Here is a 20,965-nt window from a genome sequence, read left to right as displayed (position 1 = left end):
CCCCATTCTTGCTGGAAGTATACAAATGGTGTATGTGGCGACCGAAGCACATTGAAGACAACGGTTATTCAATGGAGCCAGCAACAGGCAGTAGGTAAGAATGCTTCTACTGGGTGGGTGGGGTTTTATTTAAAACACTATTAGAAGTTGTACAAACCCTTTTAGTACACAACTTACCTAATAAAACTAAGCCCCTATGTGTCTGTTATTTAAATCCACTGTAAGGCTACATTCACTTGACCGTAATGTTTTTCGGATCTGCAAAACACGGATACCAGCCTGTGTGTGCTCCAGAATTTGCGGAACACACATGGCTGGCACTACCATAGAAAATGCCTATTCTTGACCGCAATTGCTGACAAGGATAGGACATGTTCTATCTTTTTTGAGGGGCCGCAGAACGGAACTAGGGATGCGGACAGCACACAGTGTGCTGTCCGCATATTTTGCAGCACCATTGAAATGAATGAGCCCACACCCGTTCCGCAAATTTGCAGAAATTAATATTTGTGTTTCTGGTCTACATGAGCCTCAGGCATTATATTCAACAGAGCTGGCTGAACAAAGCCTGGAGAGAGACATATGCTCTGTACTATGGAACCACAAGCGCTCTGCACAATGCCATATGGCGTCTGCATTCTAGGAGAGAACACCTTTGTAGTTCTCTATACGACGGAGTTTGTCCCTTTTTTTTTTTTGCAGTCACATTCATACTTTACTACTCTGAGGTTGTACAAAGCCCTCAAAGTCATGTGCATGAGCCCTTAAATCATACTTCTCCCCTTTAAGGCTTTGTTAACCTCTGGGTCAGACACAGTGTTATGAGCCTCTGCCGCAGAATCCATGAAAATGGCAGGACAAAAATACTGCAGCCAAAAAAAAAAAGGCTAGGCCTCTAGTACCACCTGTACGAAGACAGGTATCCTAATGAGAGACACAATCTAAATTAGGGCTGCAGCTATCGATTATTTTAGTAATCAAGTATTCTACTGATTAATCGAGTACTCTAATAAGAAAAAGCTAATTAAAAACTAGATTTTTGTACTTACCGTAAAATCTGTTTCTCTTCCGTTCATTGGGGGACACAGGCTTGACCATGGGTATAGCCGTTTTCGCTAGGAGGCGGACACTAAGCACAAAGGTGTGAGCTCCTCCCTTCAGCTATAACCTTCCTACAGGGACCAAACTAAATCAGTTAGTGCAAAATCAGTAGGAGAAGCTAGACAAAAACAGGAAAACCAAACTATGTACAAACCCAGAACCACACAGGCTAGAAAAGGCCCATAAATAAGAGAAAGGGTGGGAACTGTGTCCCCCAATGAACGGAAGAGAAACATATTTTAAGGTAAGTACAAAAATCTAGTTTTCTCATCCGTATCATTGGGGGACACAAGCTTGACCATGGGACGTTACAGAGCAGTCCCCAAGGGTAGGAATAACAAGAAACCCTCCTGCCAATTAGAGAACCGCCGTCTGCAAAACTCTACGCCCCAGAGAAGAGTCAGAAGACGCAAAGGTGTGTACTCTGTAAAACTTGTGTGCAAAGACGACCAGATTGCCGCCTTGCATACCTGAAGGCCCGAAGCCCCATGATGCACTGCCCAAGAGGCCCCCACTGCCCGAGCAGAATGAGCAGTAACCCAGAAGGGTGGGGCCTGGTCACTGACGCGGTACTCTTCCACATAGCCAAACAAACCCATCGGGAAATGGAAGTTTTAGACGCAGCCAGCCCTCGTCTAGGCCCCTCCGGAATGACGAACAAGGAATCCATCCGCCGGAAGGATGACAACCGGGACAGATAGATGCGAACGGCTCGTACTAAATCATTTAGATGGAATGCTGACACAACCATCGGAAGGAAGGACTGGACAGGGCTAAGGACTACTTTGCACTGATGGAGGATCAGGAAAGGCGACTGACATGAAAGAGCCGCGAGTTCCAACACGCTAAGGATGGAAGTGATTGCCACCAAAAAGGCGACCTTGTAGGACAGGAAGCAAAGAGACACCTGCTGCAAAGGCTCAAACGGTGAAGACTGGAGAGCGTTGAGCATTAGATTAAGATCCCAAGGATTAAACGGAGGATGGAAAGTGACGTAGTATGCGCAACTCCCTGCAGAAAAGTCAGAACCGCAGAAAGCGAAGCCAAGTTTCGCTGAAAAAGAATGGAGAGAGCCGAAACTTGCCCTTTGAGGGAGGTGAGCGCCAGCCCCAAGTCCATGCCCGACTGCTCGAAAGACAAGAGTCGCGGCAACGAGAAACCAACGGGAGACAGCTGATGACGCTCGCAACAACTAAAGTAGGACTTCCAGGTCAGTGGTAGATTCGGAAAGACAACGGCTTTCTGGCACGAATCATGGTCTGGACAACAGCATCCGAGAAACCCTGAGCCCTTAGTACGGCGGCTTCACCAGCCATGCCGTTAAATGTAGCGACCCTAAATTCGGATGGAAGATCGGTCCCTGTGACAAGAGGTCCTCCCGAAGAGGAAGACGCCAGGGTTCGTTGGCAAGGAGGGTAACTAGAGATCCGTGCCACACTCAGTGTGGCCACGAGAATGACTGGCAGACCTTCAGACCTGATCTGCTGAAGGAGAAGTGGAATGAGAGGAAGAGGAGGGAACACGTAAAGAAACGTGAACTGACTCCACTTAATCACTAGAGCGTTGCACGCCAGGGCCAGGGGATCCCTGGACCGCGCGACGAAGTCCTCGACCTTGTGGTTGAAGTGGGAGGCCATGAGATCCACGTCCGGCCGACTCCATCCCTCGCAGATGGCTAGAAAAACCTGCAGGTGAAGAGCCCATTCGCCAGGATCGAGACGCTTCCGGCTGAAGAAGTTGGCGATCCAGTTGTCGACGCCGGGGACGTGGACTGCCAACACCGCCAGAACATGGTTCTCCACCCAGCTAAGGATCAGAGCTGTTTCCGTCATGGCTGCCGGGCGCCGGCTTGGTGATTGAGGTACGCCACAGCTGTGGAGTTGTCGGACTGAACTCGAACCGGACCATCCCAGGAAATGGTCGGTCCAATGCCGCCGAGAGAGACAAATCGCTCTCAATTCCAGAATGTTGATTGGGAGGGAGCGCTCCTCGTGCGACCACAAGCCGTATAGATTTCCCAACACTCCCCCCACCCCCCCCCAACCCCAGGGCCTGGGTCCGCTGTCAACACCGTCCAACGGAGAGGAAGGAACGTGCGGGACGGAAAGGCGGACCTGAACTCCAGCTTGTAACCCTCTGCGATGACCTCTCACCCCCAAGCATCCGAGACGTGAGCCAGCCAAACATGCTGAAACAGATTAAGGCGGCCGCCCACCCGATCGGAGGGTGCCGGAAGCTGCACGTCATGGAGAGGAAGTCTTGGGGTTATATGACTTGGAGACATGTTGACGGGGATGCCAGGAGGGTCGAGGCTTGAAGGAAGGCTTGTGCTTCTGATCCAGGGCAGACTTGTCGGTTGGCCTCTTGGGGCTGAAAAAACTCTGAAAAAGGCGAAAAAGAGGCTTAGGCTTTTTTGATTTGTTAAAGCGAACCCTGCTCTGTGGTAAATGAGTGCTCTTACCACCAGTAGAAATGATCTCATGCAGGCACTTACCAAAAAGTCTGCTGCTGGTAAAGGGGAGGGCCGTCAGGGTCCGCTTTGAAGCATAATCTGCCGCCCAGCAGGAGAGCCATAGGGTACGGTGAATAGCCACCAACAGGGGAGAGGCTTCACAAATATATGTACTGGCATGGGAGAGATGCAAGGGAACATCGGCCAGTTCCCTAGAGGGGACCCTCGAGGAGAGACGTAAATTATTTGCCCATTCACCAATAGCTTTGCTCACCCATGTAGAGGCAAACATCGGTTGCAGTGCTGTGCCCACTGCTTCAAAAGATGATTTAGCAAAAGCGGATATCATAGAAAGAAGCCCCATCTGCCATTGGCAAGGTAGCATGTTTAGCCAAGCTGGAAATTGGCGGGTCAACAATAGGTGAGGATGACCACTTCTTAGTCAAATCCTCCGGAAAAGGACAAAGGACGTTTAAGCGTTTTGGCAAGGCAAAGCGTCTATCAGGAAAATTCCACTCCTTGGAAAGAGAGGAATCAAAATCCTGGTGGTTGGGGAAACATTTGGGCGAGTGACGGGACCTCCTAAAGGAAAAACCCGAGCCGGCCGATGAAGGTGCGGGGTCCTCAACCTGTAAAGTCTCTATAACCGTTGTAATAAGATTGTCCACCATGGAGGACAGTTTAGACAACGGATCCTCAGGAGAGACAAAATCCTCATCTGAAAACCTCTTTTTGGAACATGCCTCTTCCACGGAGGACACATCGGAGTGAGACTCTGGTAGGTGGCGGAGAGGCAGAGGAAACGGGAGACAGACACCCTTTTGGGGGAGGATGGTCTGGCCCATTTAGCGGGATGGCCGTGATGGGAATGAGCCCCAGGATAACCTGAGTCGGACTGGTCAGAGGACAGCCTTGCAGACAAACGCCCCAATATTTCCACAATAGCTTTGTTGGTATGGGAGACGTCCTGTACCATCCTAGACAGGGAGCGCGCCCACTCAGGCTCTACCATAGGCTGAGCAGTAGGGGAGATTGGGTCAGGGGCAGAGTCACTTGACGATGGAGCAGAGCAGAGGGAATCTGACTGACCGGATGGAAATTTTGAGCGACACGGTGCACAAGCAAAATGGCGCACCGAAGTGACCGCCTGCTTTGGGGCCTGGGTTCGGATATAATGAGGATGGGGGGTAGGTTAAACCCTGTAGGAAGGGGAGACCAAGCTTACCCGGCCTGTGTCCCTCAATGCAGCTTGTCCGGAGAAGCTTCTCCAGAGTCCCACCAAGGTGCATTTCAAACAGGATGTGGGCGGAGGCAGAAAAAGGCACCAAGATTCACCCCAGGAATGCAGCTGAGGGAGGGGGGCGGGAGAACTTAATGCCCCTCCCCGAAAATGGAGTCGGCCCCCCGATGAAACTGCCGGGAAGCGCAGGCCCAACTCTCTCCCCATCCACCCCCTCCCCCACCGCGCACTCTTAACGCTAAAGTCCCAGCCGAGCGCAAACACAGGCCAAGAGAGAAGAGCCCGCGGGGAGCTGATGCGGGAGTAGGCCGCAAAAAAAGCAAAGGCCTCAATTAGTTGCGGCCACAGTAGAGCCCTGAACCGGACGAGTAACAAGGCGGAATGGCCTGCAGATGGAGCGCATGGCGGATAGAGCGCTTCTCCCCATCAGTTCCCCTCCAGTGCCATTAGTTCCTCCTCCAGTGCCATCAGTTCCCCCTCCAATGCAATTAGTTCCTCCAACAGTGCCACCAGCTTCCCCCAGTGCCATCATTTCCCCCTCCAATGCCACCAGCTCCCCATGTCATCAGTTGCTTCCCCTCCCAGTGCGATCAGCTCCCTCTTCAAAGCCACCGGCTCCTCCCCTAATGCCACCAGCTGCCCCCAGTGCCATGAGTTCCCCCACTCCCCCTACTAGCCATCACTGCCCAGCCACAGTGGCAGTGAACTAAAATACTTACCTTTCCTGTAGGGGCACTGACGACAATCCAGAGATATCCATCCTCTTCTTCACGTGCTGCACTGGGACCTGACGTCACACAGCATCAGGTCATACTGCGTGCACTGTATCCCGACGGTGTGTGTACATCAGGATCCAGTGCAGCACTGTGTGGGCAGGCGGGTGACCATGGAGCATGAGTAATAGCAAGCTCTTCCCTCTTATTCCATGGTCACATGGCACAAACGTATCATCGATGCAAAAAATTTGCATAGATTATTTTTTTGTGTCGAGTTAATTGATTCATTTGAGTAATCGTTTCAGCCCTAATCTAAATTCCTCATCTCAAACACAAACACCAACCTGTGATTATTATTAGTAACTCAGTGGAGTGTGAAAAAAAAATGGAGTGTCTGGAGAATACCCACACTAAGAAGTGGAGAATACACAAACTTCTCACCCTCAAAGCTCTGCACAACGCCGTACCTCCATATATCTCCTCCCTCATCTCCATCTACCCCCCTACTCGTGCTCTGTTCTGTTAGAGACCTAATATTAATAACCTTCATAATTCGTACCTCTCACTCCCATCTTCAAGACTTTTCTCGAGCTGCGCCTACTCTCTGGAATACTCTGCCCCGGAATACTAGGTCAATCCACAACTTCTCCACCGTCAAACGTGCCTTGAAAACACATCTTTTTAGGCAGGCTTATCAAGCTACCTAAAATTATTTTTTCCAGACTAAACCTTCCCCCACCAACTCCTCTGGCCTGAACTCGATCCTCTAACAGTCCCAAGCCCGAAGCAGATCGGTCAGAACCACTCCTGTCTGTTCAATAATGGCTCAAATCCTACTTATCACAATCAACTACCTTATGTGTCACCCCCAATTCCTCATAGATTTTAAGCTCTTGCGAGCAGGGCCCTGACTCCTAGTGTTTCAGTTGCATATTATCCAGTTATTTTTATTTTGTATATGAACCCTATGAACTTGTAAAGCGCTGCAGAATATGGTGGCGTTATATAAAAAAAAAATATTATTATTATACAAACTCCATACTTTGTGGGATTCAAACTCAATACCTCATCTCTGCCAAGTAACAGTGCTACCTACGGAGCCTGGATATACTCTTTATTAAATGTTTACCACCAAGTTTCATTACCTTGTACCGATGCTGCATTAGAATTCACAATATAGTCAACAATCCACTTGCGTTTCAGAGATTTTAGCTCTGAAATCAGTCAACATTTGTTAAGTTCCTTAAAGGGTTTGCCCAGGCTACAGATACTGATGACCCATCCCATGGTCGTCACCAGGCACTCTCCCTGATCAGCTGTTTGTGGCAGCTACTGGCATGGGAAACATAACAGTAGACGGAGCTGGAAGCATTAGGCTCCATACACCGGGCAGTGGCTGTGCCGGAGTACTGCTGCCCAGCTATCATTCATGTGAAGGTACCAGAGCTCTAGTACGCAGGTACGGCCGCTACACAGTGGACTGTATGCGGGATACAGCCCATTCTGGCTGTCCGCGGTTTAATTTCCAGCGCCAGTTGCTGCTGGTAACAGATGATCGGTGGGTTTGCCAGGTGTCAGACCCCCACTGCTTTGATATTGATGACCTGTCCAGACAACCCCTTTAACCTTGTTTGACAGGTTATCTGTTGAATTAATTTATATACAGTGCTCAAGACTAAAATAAGATTTAGTAAAGGAGCATACAATAGTTTACACTTACTGAAGCTCTGCATTTTCATCTACCAGTCCTTCAAGTAATACCTCCTTGGCCATATTAAAGACCTCCTGCGAATCACTATCCGATTGGCTCTCTAGATCTCTGGAACATAAGGTTTAATACACACTTGATTAGATACAGATAATCTGGCAGGACCTGATAGGGCAGAGTATTGCACAAGTATTTTCTAAAGCATCTCTGGCCCTGCTTGCCACAAGTATTCATTTAAGGCTACTTTCACACTCGCGCTTGGTGCGGATCCGTCATGGATCTGCACAGACGGATCCGATCAGATAATACAACCGTCTGCATCCGTTCAGAATGAATCAGTTTCTATCTTTAACATAGCCATAGCCAAGACGGATCCGTCTTAGCCACCATTGAAAGTCAATGGAGGACAGATCCGTTTTTTAATTGTGCCAGATTGTGTCATAGAAAACGGATCCGTCCCCATCGACTTACATTGTGTGTCAAAACGGATCCGTTTGGCTCAGTTTCGTCAGATGGACACCAAAACGTTGCTGTCTGCCTCCAAAGCGGAATGGAGACTAAACGGAGGCAAACCGATGCATTCTGAGCGGATCATGATCCGTTTTGGACCGCTTGTGAGAGCCCTGAACGGATCTCACAAATGGAAAGCCAAAACGCCAGTGTGAAAGTAGCCTAAAGCAGGGGTACACAGCCTGGTGGCCACATGTGGCCTTGGATGGCATTCTGTGTGGCCCCCAACCAACTGGACACAGAAATGCTCGTTTGTGTCTGGTCACTGCTCACAGGCATTTTCCATGTCAATAAGAAGTAGTAGCCTCTAGTGCGGTAGCAGGGAGAGGTAAGTATTAATGGTGCACTGTGAGGCCATCTCTGAAACCCACATATATTGGCAGAATGGGGGTCTTCTGATCCCTGTGTTGCACTCCAATACGGGGCAGACAAAGTGCAGGGGTGGCCGTTCATGAATACGGCCATCTTTATTGTAGTTTATAGCAGTAGGAAAACATTCGGCTGTTTCTGCAATTCACATAAAATGCTAAGGAAAGACACACACTTACTGGTGTGTGAACTGTGGAGAAGAGGACCCCATTCTCCCTAAGGTCTCATGCACACGACCGTTGTGTGCATCCATGTCCGTTGTTCCGTTTTCCGTGATTTTCTGCGGACCCGTTGACTTTTAATGGGTCCGTTGAAAACTCGGAAAATTCACCGTTTTTCATCCGCGTCTGTGAACTGTGTTTCCTGTCCGTCAAAAAAATATGACCTGTCCTATTTTTTTGACAGACAATGGTTCACGGACCCATTCAAGTCAATGGGTCCGTGAAAAAACACGGATGCACACAAGATTTTCATCCGCGTCCGTCATCCGTGTCCGTAGGCTACTTTCACACAGACGGATCCGCTGATCCGTCTGCATAAAAGCTTTTTAGATCCGAGTTTTCACTTCGTGAATACTCAGATCCGACAGTATATTCTAACACAGAGGCGTTACCATAGTGATGGGGACGCTTCAAGTTAGAATATACTAAGAACTGTGTACATGACTGCCCCCTGCTGCCTGGCAGCACCCGATCTCTTACAGGGGGCTTTGATCTGCACAATTAACCCCTCAGGTGCCGCACCATGGGCACGCATCACCATGGGAACGCCTCTGTCGTGTGCATGAGGCCTAAAGGTGGGAGTCCTGGAGATAGAACCATTAAAGGTATTACCATTCCATTAATGTCTCAGACAGTAATACCCTTTTAACCTTTACTGCGACCCTTTAGAATGGTTCAATCTGACAATGTCGCCGGCAGACAAGAAAGGTGTGTGCATCCCTGATAAAGGAATAACTAATAATTTAGTCTTTAAAGGGGACCTTTGGAAATCCTATAGATTAATAGGAGACTGAAATATATAGCTTCTATCAAATCTATGCTCCCTCTTGGTTTTCTTCCTATTTCTCTGGCTCCTTCAGTGTGTCATTTGCTGGTTCTAGTTCTCCTCTTTCCCTTGCTGTCAGTGTTCCCCAGGGCTCAGTCCTGGGTCCTCTCCTCTCTCTACACAGACGCTATCTGACAGACTATCTGTAGATTTGGTTTTTAGTACTATCTCTATGCTGACAACACCAATCTATACACTTCATCCTGTGATATCACCCCTGTATGCTGTCTCTGACCATGTCCTCTGTCTATCTGCAACTGAAGCTTTCAAAAACTGAACTTCTTCTGTTTTCACTATCTACTAATGTACCGAAATCTGACACTTCCCTTTCAGCCTGTGGCCCCACCATAACTCCTAGGAAAAACGTCCGCTGTCTCAGTGTTTTGAGCTGGAAAACATGACTCTGCAGTAGGTGCATACAGTAAAGATCTCTGCTCCTATCTACTATTATTTCATACTGGATTTTTCAGATTTAGCAGCAAAGTCAGATGATTCTCCTATTTGATATAGAGCAGCTGGAGGAGATGGTCAATTGCACTGAAGTAAAAAATTAAAGTATAAACTGTATCCCTGTAATACAGAGGATAATTCTCTATTTTGTTAGTGACATGCATTTCAAAGATTTCTTACAATTTAATCTACTGACACAGCATGCCCTCCATTACCTCTCCTCTTGGCTCATAATATCCTGAAATTAGTGGCACTACATGACCAGCTTTGGGGGAAAAAAGCTAACCTTTTGCGTTTTTTTGTAAGGTGCTGTAACGCTGGTTATCTCATGCCACACGCCATATCCTGAGTGAAGAGGAACAGGGACGACATCTGTAATGTCACTTTTCTTCTTAAAACTGATAGGCCAAGTTAAAAAAAAAATTGGGCTTTCAAATTGACCAAGGCATGTCCGGCATTGAGCAAGTAGTTAAACATAATAGATGATAAAACAAATTTAAAACATTTTTTCAATGCACCTGTAAACATGATCAAGAGCAGATGAAAGTAAGGCTTATTACCTGTAATTGTCATAGATCCACATGAGAATATCATACATGCGTTCCCGACAAACAGGAAATTTGTGACAACTAAATGCAATTACAGATGGCAATAGTTCACGAAGCTCGGATGGTTTCAGCTTGGCTAACAACTTATATACTATATCAAGGCACACTCTCTGTCTTTCATCATCGCTGAAAAAAAATGAGAAGTATGAAAACATTAGCAAGTACAAGTTTGGAAATAAAAGTACTAGATACCAGTGGCACTGTATGGAAGACAGGAGTCATCAGCCTTGAAGTTAGATTAGGCAAGAATGAGGTTCTGACTGCCAATTACGATCAATACTGCTGCTCTATAAGACACTACTCAGTGGCCTAACTTTAAGCTGCAGGGCCCCAATGCAATACTGTAGAAGGGCCCGCTCCACCCTGCACCATTTTTATAATACTGGTGCATTCTGATAAGGCAGTTGGACTTTTTGGGCCCCCCGTATGCTTATGGACAAAAGTGATGCTATCTCTGCATCCCTGTTACAGGGCTGAGATTCAGTCCTGTTATATTTAAATTAGACACATGGTTGAGAGAGTAACTTCACTCTACCATGTGGTTCCATAGTCATGACCCCGTCTTTTACTGTGCTGACATGACAGGTACAATAGATTCTGGGTAGGCAGGTGTTAATAGCAATAATCCTAGAAACGGGAGCAGAACTCACCAAGACCAGCTTCCTGTGGATTCTTAGATGGAAGAAGCAGGACCATCTTACATTCTAAGGGCTCATTCAGATGACCTCAGTGTTTAGTGGTCCGCAAATTGCAGATCCACAAAACACGGATACAGGGCCGTGCGCGTTCCACAATTTGCGGACTGCACATAGCTGCCACTATTATAGAAATGCCTATTTTTGTCCACAATTGTGGAGAAGAATAGGACTTGCTCTATCTTTTTTGCGGGGCTGCAGAACGGAACTACGGATTGCGCTTCCATTTAAATGAATAGGTCCGCCCCCGTTCCACAATTTTGCGATACCATCCAAACGGTGGTCTGAATGAGCCCTTAGGCTAAGTATCTGCGGTCTATATTGTTAGACTATAGGCCAGTTACATGGTGTACGTATATGGATATGACCATGATATTAAAAGTATTTGTATATGTTGTACTACACTGTAGTTACAGGGGTTGTCTGAGTTATATTTTTGTTCTTTGTATGTTTCCAACTAGGCAAATGTAAGGACTTTACCATGCACTTACTGCATCTCCAGTTGCTGCTTTCTCAGAGGGTCACATGACCTGTGATGTCAGCTTCTCTCCCTGCTCCGATGATGTTTCGTACACAAGCCTGAGAGCGCAGGTATGTGCCTGTACACGAGACCTCACTGGTGACGCCCCCTGCAATGCCAGCTGCTGCTTATTGCTGTCTCCCTGGATTCTTGAGGAAAAACATTAACCCCTTCAGCTGCACAGACTCAGGGCTGAAGGCTTTACTGAGAAGTGGCAGGCAGTGAGGAGACAAATGCTGGGCACAGGAGCTGACAGAGGAGTTCTGCAGAGCACTGCACAAGAACAGGTATGGGGAAGATCCTGTGTGTATCAGCAGTGTCATTGTACAGCTAGGATTTGTAGTCCTACAAATTGTCGTGCATTTTCATAAATGTACAATCTTAACTAAAGATATTATGGTCTAAATATCAATGCCCATTGCCTTTAAGTGTAATCACAGATTGAACCAGAGTCTGATATTTCTCTATAGGATTGAAACAGGCCGAGATGAGGTTATGCTGAGTTCAATTTGGGAACATGTTTGTGGGGACATAGAGTATATTGTCTTTTAAAATTATAGTGAGCAGATGTAGTATATCCGTTAATACTATAATGGGCCCTACAGACATGTATCTGTGAGAAACAACCATTTGAATAGCAATGTATTATTTTACTTCATTACAAAATCATTAGGGAGGTCTACTTTGTAGAAAGCATTGGGTGTATGAATGTCCCATTCATGCCTTCATAATTATATTCTATATATTCCTGTGTGGTGTATTTAAATTTGCAACATATCTTAACCAATGACTTATATAATATGTCATCTATGTATAACAGTGTATCGATGTGTGTATATATATATATATATATATATATATAATTTAGAATATATATTTTATGCCGTATATATCCCACTGACCATATAGACTTTTAAGGTTTAGAAAAGTATTGGAGTTGCCTTCCTACTAATTGGTTTTCATGAGGAGAGCTAAATATTATTAGCCAGCCATGTAGGCAAGTTAATGAATCCGGATGTTAAGTAAAAGGAACCATTGTCCATTGTCCCTAAGAAGACAGTAGGAGATGGTGACTCCAACATGTCTAGATTAGGGGTAATTAAAATGTCGGGAAGAAACCCTTAATACTGATGTATGTTCAAGAGGTTAATAAGGTCATTATTAGATATTTAGAATTAATGTTGGAATTGTTATGTAGTACAACAGTGCCATCTAGAGGTAAATTGATAATAGTATGGCATTTTCACCAGTGTTCCAAGGGTTAAAATGACATCATTGGTATCTGCATACGAACACACCCATCTTGTCTGATTGGAGATCCCTAATCTAGAAGGGGAGGAATTCTTAGATAACATGGATTATAAACTATGCATGTAAGAGGTTAGGAGATCTATCTAGCTATCTATCCAGCTATCTACACTCTTCAACTGAAACAACTGCAACTAACAATTTACTTCAACAACAAAAAGAAACTTGGATTAATTTTTGTTCACTGGAAGAGTTTTGAGAACTGATTACACCCGAAACCTGTCCATCCTTGACTTGGTAACGTATGTTATATTTTGCTTGTGATATTATTAAGATATTCCTCTCAGCGTATAGTCAAGTGTTTCCATATTGTGGGAACGTATAGTGTTAATCACCTCCCTAATGCTAGTTGTCCTCTTAGCAAAGATGCATATTGCTAATGGGAGATTAGACATTATCTGAGTAGAGGAAAACTCTGGGAAATTATATTTCCATAGTCTGGTTGCTGAGTGGGATATAATATCATATTAATATAATTTATATTTTTGATTGTCATAGGCTGAGACAGAGTCAAGGGACAACATTTATTGTTCTTGTATTAATCTGTATTTTGTCATGTTATAACCTGTTGGTAAACAGAAAATCCTGAGCTTGTCTTGATGTATTAAGTATTGGTCTGTTTGATAAAGAAATTATCATTTATTTCTTATCATATGTTACTTTTAATAATTCTGTGCTGGTGAGAAAGTGATAGTGGATTATACCACCATCTAGTGGTGGTTTATTGGTACTGCGTCAATTTGTCTATCCATTGATCTTATGTCAGTTTTATATTGGAATTTTACTCATTTATAAATAAATTGTTACATATATTTTGCATAATTGATTGCCCCTTTGTTTTCATTAATTGCATAAATTAAATTTAGAGTCTCAAGATAAAAGAAAGGCGTTTTATGTCCGCCTAGTGGATTTCCTGACTGATTTCCATTTTTTATTATTTTATTAATTTTTATATTTTTATATAAAATATTTATATTTTATATAAAAGATATACCTTGACATATATGGAGGCCCCAGCGAGATCTTGAGATATTTCTATAAATTATTTATGCAAATAGTGAAAAATTCTACACTTCTTCTTAGCTTGTTATTATTATCTGTATTGATTATTACTTATTGATCAGAATAATGAGTGTAACAGGCAGCGGCCCAGGTAATAGCCAGGCTATAGCAGATAGTCCATCTGACCCAGGAAAGATAATATCTAAGGTTATCGGATATGTTTATTCCCGTTTGAAATTAGATAAAAATATAGATGAATGGACTAATGAGCTGCAGGCAAGAGCCTATGAAGAACGTGGGGATATATGGAAGTTAGGTGGCATGGTTGATAGTTACCTGACATATATGGATTTGGCAAATGATAATTCCAAGAGGGACCAACACCTCTTATCTGCATTGCCACCTGTTTTGTATGCATTGTTTGAGGTCAGTACTCTTTCTAAAGATAGGTATGAGTCTATAATGGGTACAAAAAGATATGTATCCAAGATGGAATCAGAACTAAAATCCGCAGAAGCGATGATCAAAGACTTAGAGTACAACCTTAGTCACAGCCATGATGCATACCAAAAGGCAAAAAATGATTTAGAGGATTTATATCGTCAGTATTCCAAAACTAAGCAGACAGATGGATCAGCCCATAATATAGTCAATGCTGAAAAGGATCCATCTAACGCTGTGGGATCTCCTGACCCTCCATGTCTTACTCCCCAACATCCAGACATGTCATCACATGCTCCTAAAGCAGGCCCCATCCAAGACACTCAGCAACCTGAAAGTGTTGGTGTGATAACACAGGAGGCATTAACCCAATTGAACCAGGCATTGCAAACTGTAACCACCTTACTAGGTGCCAGTAATATGGAAGCCCCTAGAAGTGTCTCTCCTCATATTCCCTTGGATAGACATGTTAGGGTTAGGATTAAATCACCTGTGCAATATGTGTCTCATGAGAGTGGGGAAAGCGCATGTGAGTCTGATAGTGATGTGGGAAAGCATGTATCTTACTCCCTGCCACGCAGACAGATGTTTGCCCACAAAGAGGATCAGGGTCCCAGGCGACCATCATATGCTGAGGTGGTCTCTAGGAAGAAAAATTACCAGTATTCAGAAAAGGATCAAAATTCATCCAGCATAATTAAGTTTTTAAATACCACTGTGTCCAAGTTCTCTAAGAAAGGTTCTTCTCAGATAGCGAATCACTTAGAACTGTATGAATCCACTATGGATTCTTTAAAATTATACTCTGATGCTGACAGAATCAGATTCCTTCCATGGGCATTTGATGATAAATATCGTCATTACTTTACCTCTTTTAGGGAGAGAGGAATTCAAGATTGGCCAAGTGTTTTGCATGAAGTTAAACTGGAATTCGGACCTTACCGAACCATTACTGCTGCAAAACGGGACATATATAAGCTTACATGTAGGCCCAATCAGAGTCCCCGTGAATTCCTCTCTATCCTTAAAAATGCCTATGGGTTAGCATATAGATCCCCAAACTGGGAATCTGAAGAGTTTAAGCAGCTGTTCTATGATGCTATGCCAACCCAGATCAAACTTAGCCTAGCCAGAGATCTGGATATTGAAGCTCCCTTGGATAGGTTGGTGACGGCTGCCACCACGCTGTATAATATCAGTGAATGCCATGAAACAGGTGAGAGAAGATTTAAAAAATCCCCAGAGCAAAATATAGCTGAAACTAAGGTAAACCCTAGCTTGGGATTTGAAACACAGCCACGTAAGTATTCTCAGTCTACAGGTCCTGTCCAACAAACCCAGCAACAACAGGTAAGACCCAAGCAAAACAAGCCCCAAAATCCCAACGGGTCAGAGGGGGATAATTCTGGTGCTGGGAGGTCTAACTACCGTCCATATTACAATAATGGTCCCAAATATAGGTCCTATTACAATAGGGATCCCCAGGGTTACAGACGCTGGAATAACAGGCCCAGACAACAGAGGGAAGATAGGCAGGAAGCCTTAAACTCACCTAGGAGTAGGTCACCCACCAATAATCAGGGCGCCTCACAAAACCAAAATATGCGCAAACCAAACAGGTTTGATCAGCTGGCAGAACAAGTGGCCCAGTTGAATGACATTGTGAGAAAGTTGTCCCAGGTATCCCCAGGAAAACAGCCTGAACCTTTTTTAGGGGCAACTCCAGGTCCCAGCTCAACATCATAAAGCAGATTGGGCCGAGTCCGAACCCAGGCCACTGCAAGGCCATTAAGATGGATGTGAAAGAATCTGATGTGATTACTAATACCATTTCTCCTTGCAGTACCCCTGACCCTAAGATTGGGGCCAGGGAGGAGGTGTCTAATATTTTATTTGTCTTACAGTCTAATCGTGTCGATCCCTGCGACCATGCATCTATTCCAGAGTGTGATCCCATCATTCCAGCCTCTTGTCATGAATCAGCTGTAAACTGTGATATAATTCAGTTTTCCCCAAGGGTGGGGGCCGATGCTGCTCCTCCAACTTCTCCTGTGAGACACAGGAATGCAGAGGTCACGAAGCTGCAGAGAGGTCAAACCCTACAGAGGAATCATATGAGTAAACATTCTAATTTCTTGTGTGATTTATTCCAGGTTGACGGCCGATATTTTGTGGAATCATATCTCCAAAATGAACTTATCGGACCAATCAAAAGTTTACTCGACACCGGATCACAAGCCACCATCTTATCATATAGTTATTTCCAAAAGATTATGGATCTGACGACAAAAAAGCCGAGATTAAGATCATTTGATGGCTCTTTGATAAGTGTAGGTGGAGATGCTTTACAGGTAAAAGGTACATCATGGTTGACATTTAGAATTGGCAAAAAGACCATTAGACACCCCACATTGATTGTGGATCTTCCATATGATCGGCTGATCATAGGAATTGACCTTATGAAAAGGTTGAGTACCATAATAGACTTCATTAATGAAGCAGTCTGGACTCAGGTGAAGACACCCATTGCATATGAATTCTCTTGCAATGCACAAACACAACGCAGTTGTCACGTGATTGAAGAGAGGCCTAACTCGATTGAAGTTCATTTCAAGAACAATCAAATAGCGGATGTCACGATCCTAAACAATGGTAAGCCCGAGGAAGCTGTCAACGGTGCCGCTCATATCATTACCATCCAGAGGGACAGAATCGAAAAGGTAACCTTGGATAAAGATGTATTAACTATTTCTCTTGAAGGAGGAAATCACAAAGTCGCGGACCTGACCAAACATACTCAATCCATGGTACGGATTGAAAAGGTCAATGACAATTTATTGATTCCCATACAAGTGAACAATATAACCCGGGTGAAATATGCCAAACTGGATCTGAAATCCGAAGCCAGCTACATAAGCTTAGGACTCTTAAAACAGGTCCCCAATCCTAAAATGATTAAAAGTTTCTCTCCACAGGAACAATGGGTTCATGATCTGGATGGAAATTCCCAGAGTCATAATGTGGTTGCAAGATGTCTTTTGTCTATCTCCATAGGAAATAAGACCACGGAACACGTTTTCATCGTGATAAATGGACCACGATACCAAATGTATATAGGTAACGACCTTCTACACAGATTTGCTGTACAGATTGATCTGGTGAATAAAACCTTATGGTCCAGATTACCAGGAGACCCAGAGGGATTCCAGGATGTAGAGCAAGCTTTGAGAGGGGGACAACAGATGCCCTACGCCGTAAGTATTGAGGTTGCTGAAGAGGTTGAAATCCCTGAAGGATGCAAACCGTTTCTTCTCCCCATTCAAGTGAAGAAGGGACAGAAACTGAAGAATGAAGATGCCTTGATCTGTTTATCCAACCGGATGCAACAACTCGGCCTAAAGTTAAAGCCTACTCCTATGATAAACGTCCATCAGGTTCCATTACAGATCGTAGTCCATAATATGATTCCCCATAGCATATCTTTGCAAAAGGACACCGTAATTGGTTTAGCTATGGAATCAGAATACTACACTTTTGGATTCCAGAATGATGTTATTGGACTTATTCCTGATGAATACCTGACGGAAGAACAGGTAGTAGAACAAAGTTTTTCCTCAACCCGAGGGGTTATTCAATATACACTCTGTTTATCCTTTCAGCTCTGAAGAAGGTACATGCCACATCGAAGAAACATCATTGGTTTTCAACCATGAGATCGATGAGAGGGAGTACGAATCCTGCCAACAAGGAAAGGATAAGGTACACTACACCCAAAATGACTTAACCAGTGAGCTTGAAGAAGCCTACGAGTTAAGTCAGCCGGAAATCTTTTCAGAATTTCAGGAGCGGGTGGAGGAACAAGTCTCTATAGCTGATGCATGCTCCGATGAGTCAGAGCGTCAACAGCTAAAGGAGCTCTTCACAGAGTTCCAGGACATGTTCGCCAAGGATTCTTAGGACTGTGGAGAAACAGACATACATGTTGCAAGGATCCAGACAGATCCAGATGCACCCCCTGTCTTTGTCAAACAATACCGACTTCCGCTGGCGGCTTACGAGTCACTATCGGAAATCGTTAAAAACCTGGAGAGGAGGGGCATTATCCGTCCAATACACAGCTCGTTCAATCATCCGATACTTGGGGTCCTCAAACCCAATGGTCAATTTCGTCTCTGCTCGGACCTAAGACAATTAAACAAACGTGTTTACATGTCCGGATGGCCCGTGCCGTATATTGACCAATGTTTGGCACAAATTCAAGGATCAAAAATCTTCACCGCCCTTGACTGTGCACAAGGATACTGGACGATTAAAATTGACGAGAGGGATCAGTACAAATTGGCCTTCACATTTGGAAAGCAACAATATGCATGGACCCGACTGCCCTTCGGGTACATAAATGCGGGCCATGAATTTGCTGTGTTCATGCATAAGGCAATGCCTGATGCCACTGAACGAGGTACCTTATCCTATGTGGATGACATCCTAATCAAAAGCACAACTTTTGAGGAACACATTGTAGAACTGAGGCATGTACTAACCCAGCTGAGGAAAGCTGGTGTGAAACTTTCTTTTCAGAAGGCTCAATGGTGTCGTGCCAAGGTCAATTTCCTAGGTCACGAAATCACTGCTGATGGAATCAACCCACAGAAGAAGAAGGTGGAAGCAGTGATCAACACCAAGTCACCTACAAATCTCAAGGAGTTGAGATCATTCTTGGGCATGATGAACTATTCACGTAAGTTTATAGATAATTATGCCGAAATTACAAAACCTCTTTTGCAGTTACTGAAGAAAGGAGTAAAATGGGAATGGAGTGAGCGTCATGAGCAAGCTGTGAATGAACTCAAGGCCAAACTTATCCAGGCTCCATGCCTTGCCTATCCAGAAGGGGGAAAACCTTTCTTCGTGGAAACAGGTTTCACTGACAAAAGCGTGAGTGCAGTCCTTTTCCAAAAACAGGAAAACTGGAACAGAATCATTGCCTATGCCAGCAAATCCTTGTCACCAGTAGAGGTAAAATTCAATAGCTGTGAGAAAGCCTTACTGTCAACTGTGTGGGCTTTACAATATTTCAGGAGTTTTATCCAAGGTGAAAGAATCATTGTGGAGACTGCACACCAACCGCTGCAATACTTGCAGAGTGATCGGATAAGGGATGGAAATCTGTCAAATAGCAGGATAACCGCCTGGACGATGTCCTTAATGGGATGGCCGTTGGAGATCAGGTATAAACAAAATAATAAGAACCCAGTTGCTCAAGGATTAGCTGAACTCCATGATTGTACCAATGCGGAACATCAAGGTGAGTCGCAGGAGAATGACTTCCTGGAGGAACAATCATCATCCCCATATAAATCTTACGAAGAGGAGTACTGCAAATCATTACCGTGTGTATATGTAGACGGCTGTTCCTTCCATACCGATGTAGGATCCGAACACACGCTGGTTGCAGGTGTCGGAATCGTGTGGAATAATATGTTCCCAGAGATATCCGTTGGATACAAAATTGGTTCCAAAAGCAGCCAGGTTGCAGAGCTTACTGCTGTGTACAAAGCCGTACAAATGGCTATCAAATATGATGTTAAGGAGTTTGTAATCATCACAGATTCTGATTATATTCGTAATAGCTTTGTGGAATATTTCCCCGGATGGAAAAGATCCAACATGATGAGAAGCAACAACAAGCCAGTCAAGCATGGTAAGATGTTTTGTAAGATTGACGAGATGGTTACCACCCACGGTCTTACAATTTACTGGAAAAAGGTAAAGGGTCATTCAAAGTATCCAGGTATGGATAAAGAAGGGAATGACCTAGCAGATTCCCTCGCCAAACAAGCAGCCATTGACGGAGAAGTCTTTGACGTTGATGACCTCATGGGAACTATGCAAGTGGATGCAACGACAAGAAGTCAGGCCCAAAAGGGAACTGAAGCTAATGTGTTGCAATGGAGCCAAGATTCCCCTAGTGAGGATCTCATTGCAGGCCAAAAGGGGGATCCAGTTATTGGTCTCTTTTATAACCACATTCTGGGTCCACAGAATTGTCCCATAAATACAGAAGACTGTGATGGTAAGGAGGAGTTACGGATTTTGATGAAGGGTAAGTCCCAATTCTCATTACAGGATGGATTGCTGATAAGGACCTCAAAGAACGGTATCACGCAATGGGTAGTACCCGCAGCGTATCGAGGTCTGATGCTACAACATGCCCATGATGCCCCAACAGCTGGACATCGAGGTGAGAAACTAACATACGAGTTATTACGGGACTACGCTTACTGGCCGCATATGTTACAAGACGTGCGAACATATTGTCAAGGATGTCTAATATGCCCTCAATTCCAGCCACAAGGACCCACTCATCGGGCACCACTGATGAAAAGGGGGATGTCCATGCCATGGTCAGACATCCAAATTGATTTCATTGGACCAGTAATCACATCATCAAAAGGCAACAGATACATGTTAACCGTAACTTGTTTGTTCACAAAATGGGTAGAATGTTTGCCGTGCAAAACATGCAGTTCAAGCGTATGTGCATCTCTGCTCATTAACCACATATTCTCCAGGTTTGGTCTTCCCCAACGCATCGAGTCCGATCGTGGAAGTCATTTTACTAGTGAAGTGATGACAAAGATGTGGGAAATACTGGGGGTAAAAAGGAAGCTGCATATAGCTTATCGGCCAGCCTCTAGTGGTGGAGTGGAGCGCTACAACCAATCCATCGTGAACGTTCTAAAAAAATTTGTCAATGAATCTGGTAAGGACTGGGATGTCAAACTGCCTTTGGTTCTT

The 20,965-nt window shown here is 44.6% G+C and overlaps 1 protein-coding gene across 1 annotated transcript in view; it reads right to left on the bottom strand.

The window, feature by feature from the left end:
* PRKDC (protein kinase, DNA-activated, catalytic subunit) overlaps positions 1-20,965 on the bottom strand; it is a 448,398-nt gene that overhangs the window by 135,116 nt on the left and 292,317 nt on the right. Inside the window, 2 exon segments of the mRNA XM_040433446.1 lie at positions 7,230-7,328; positions 10,154-10,327. Of these exon segments, the coding sequence (XP_040289380.1) occupies positions 7,230-7,328; positions 10,154-10,327 (273 nt within the window).

This window comes from Bufo bufo, chromosome 5 (genome assembly GCF_905171765.1).
Source record: "Bufo bufo chromosome 5, aBufBuf1.1, whole genome shotgun sequence".
Classification (NCBI taxonomy): Eukaryota; Metazoa; Chordata; class Amphibia; order Anura; family Bufonidae; genus Bufo; species Bufo bufo.
This window is presented reverse-complemented; position numbering and strand designations above follow the sequence as displayed.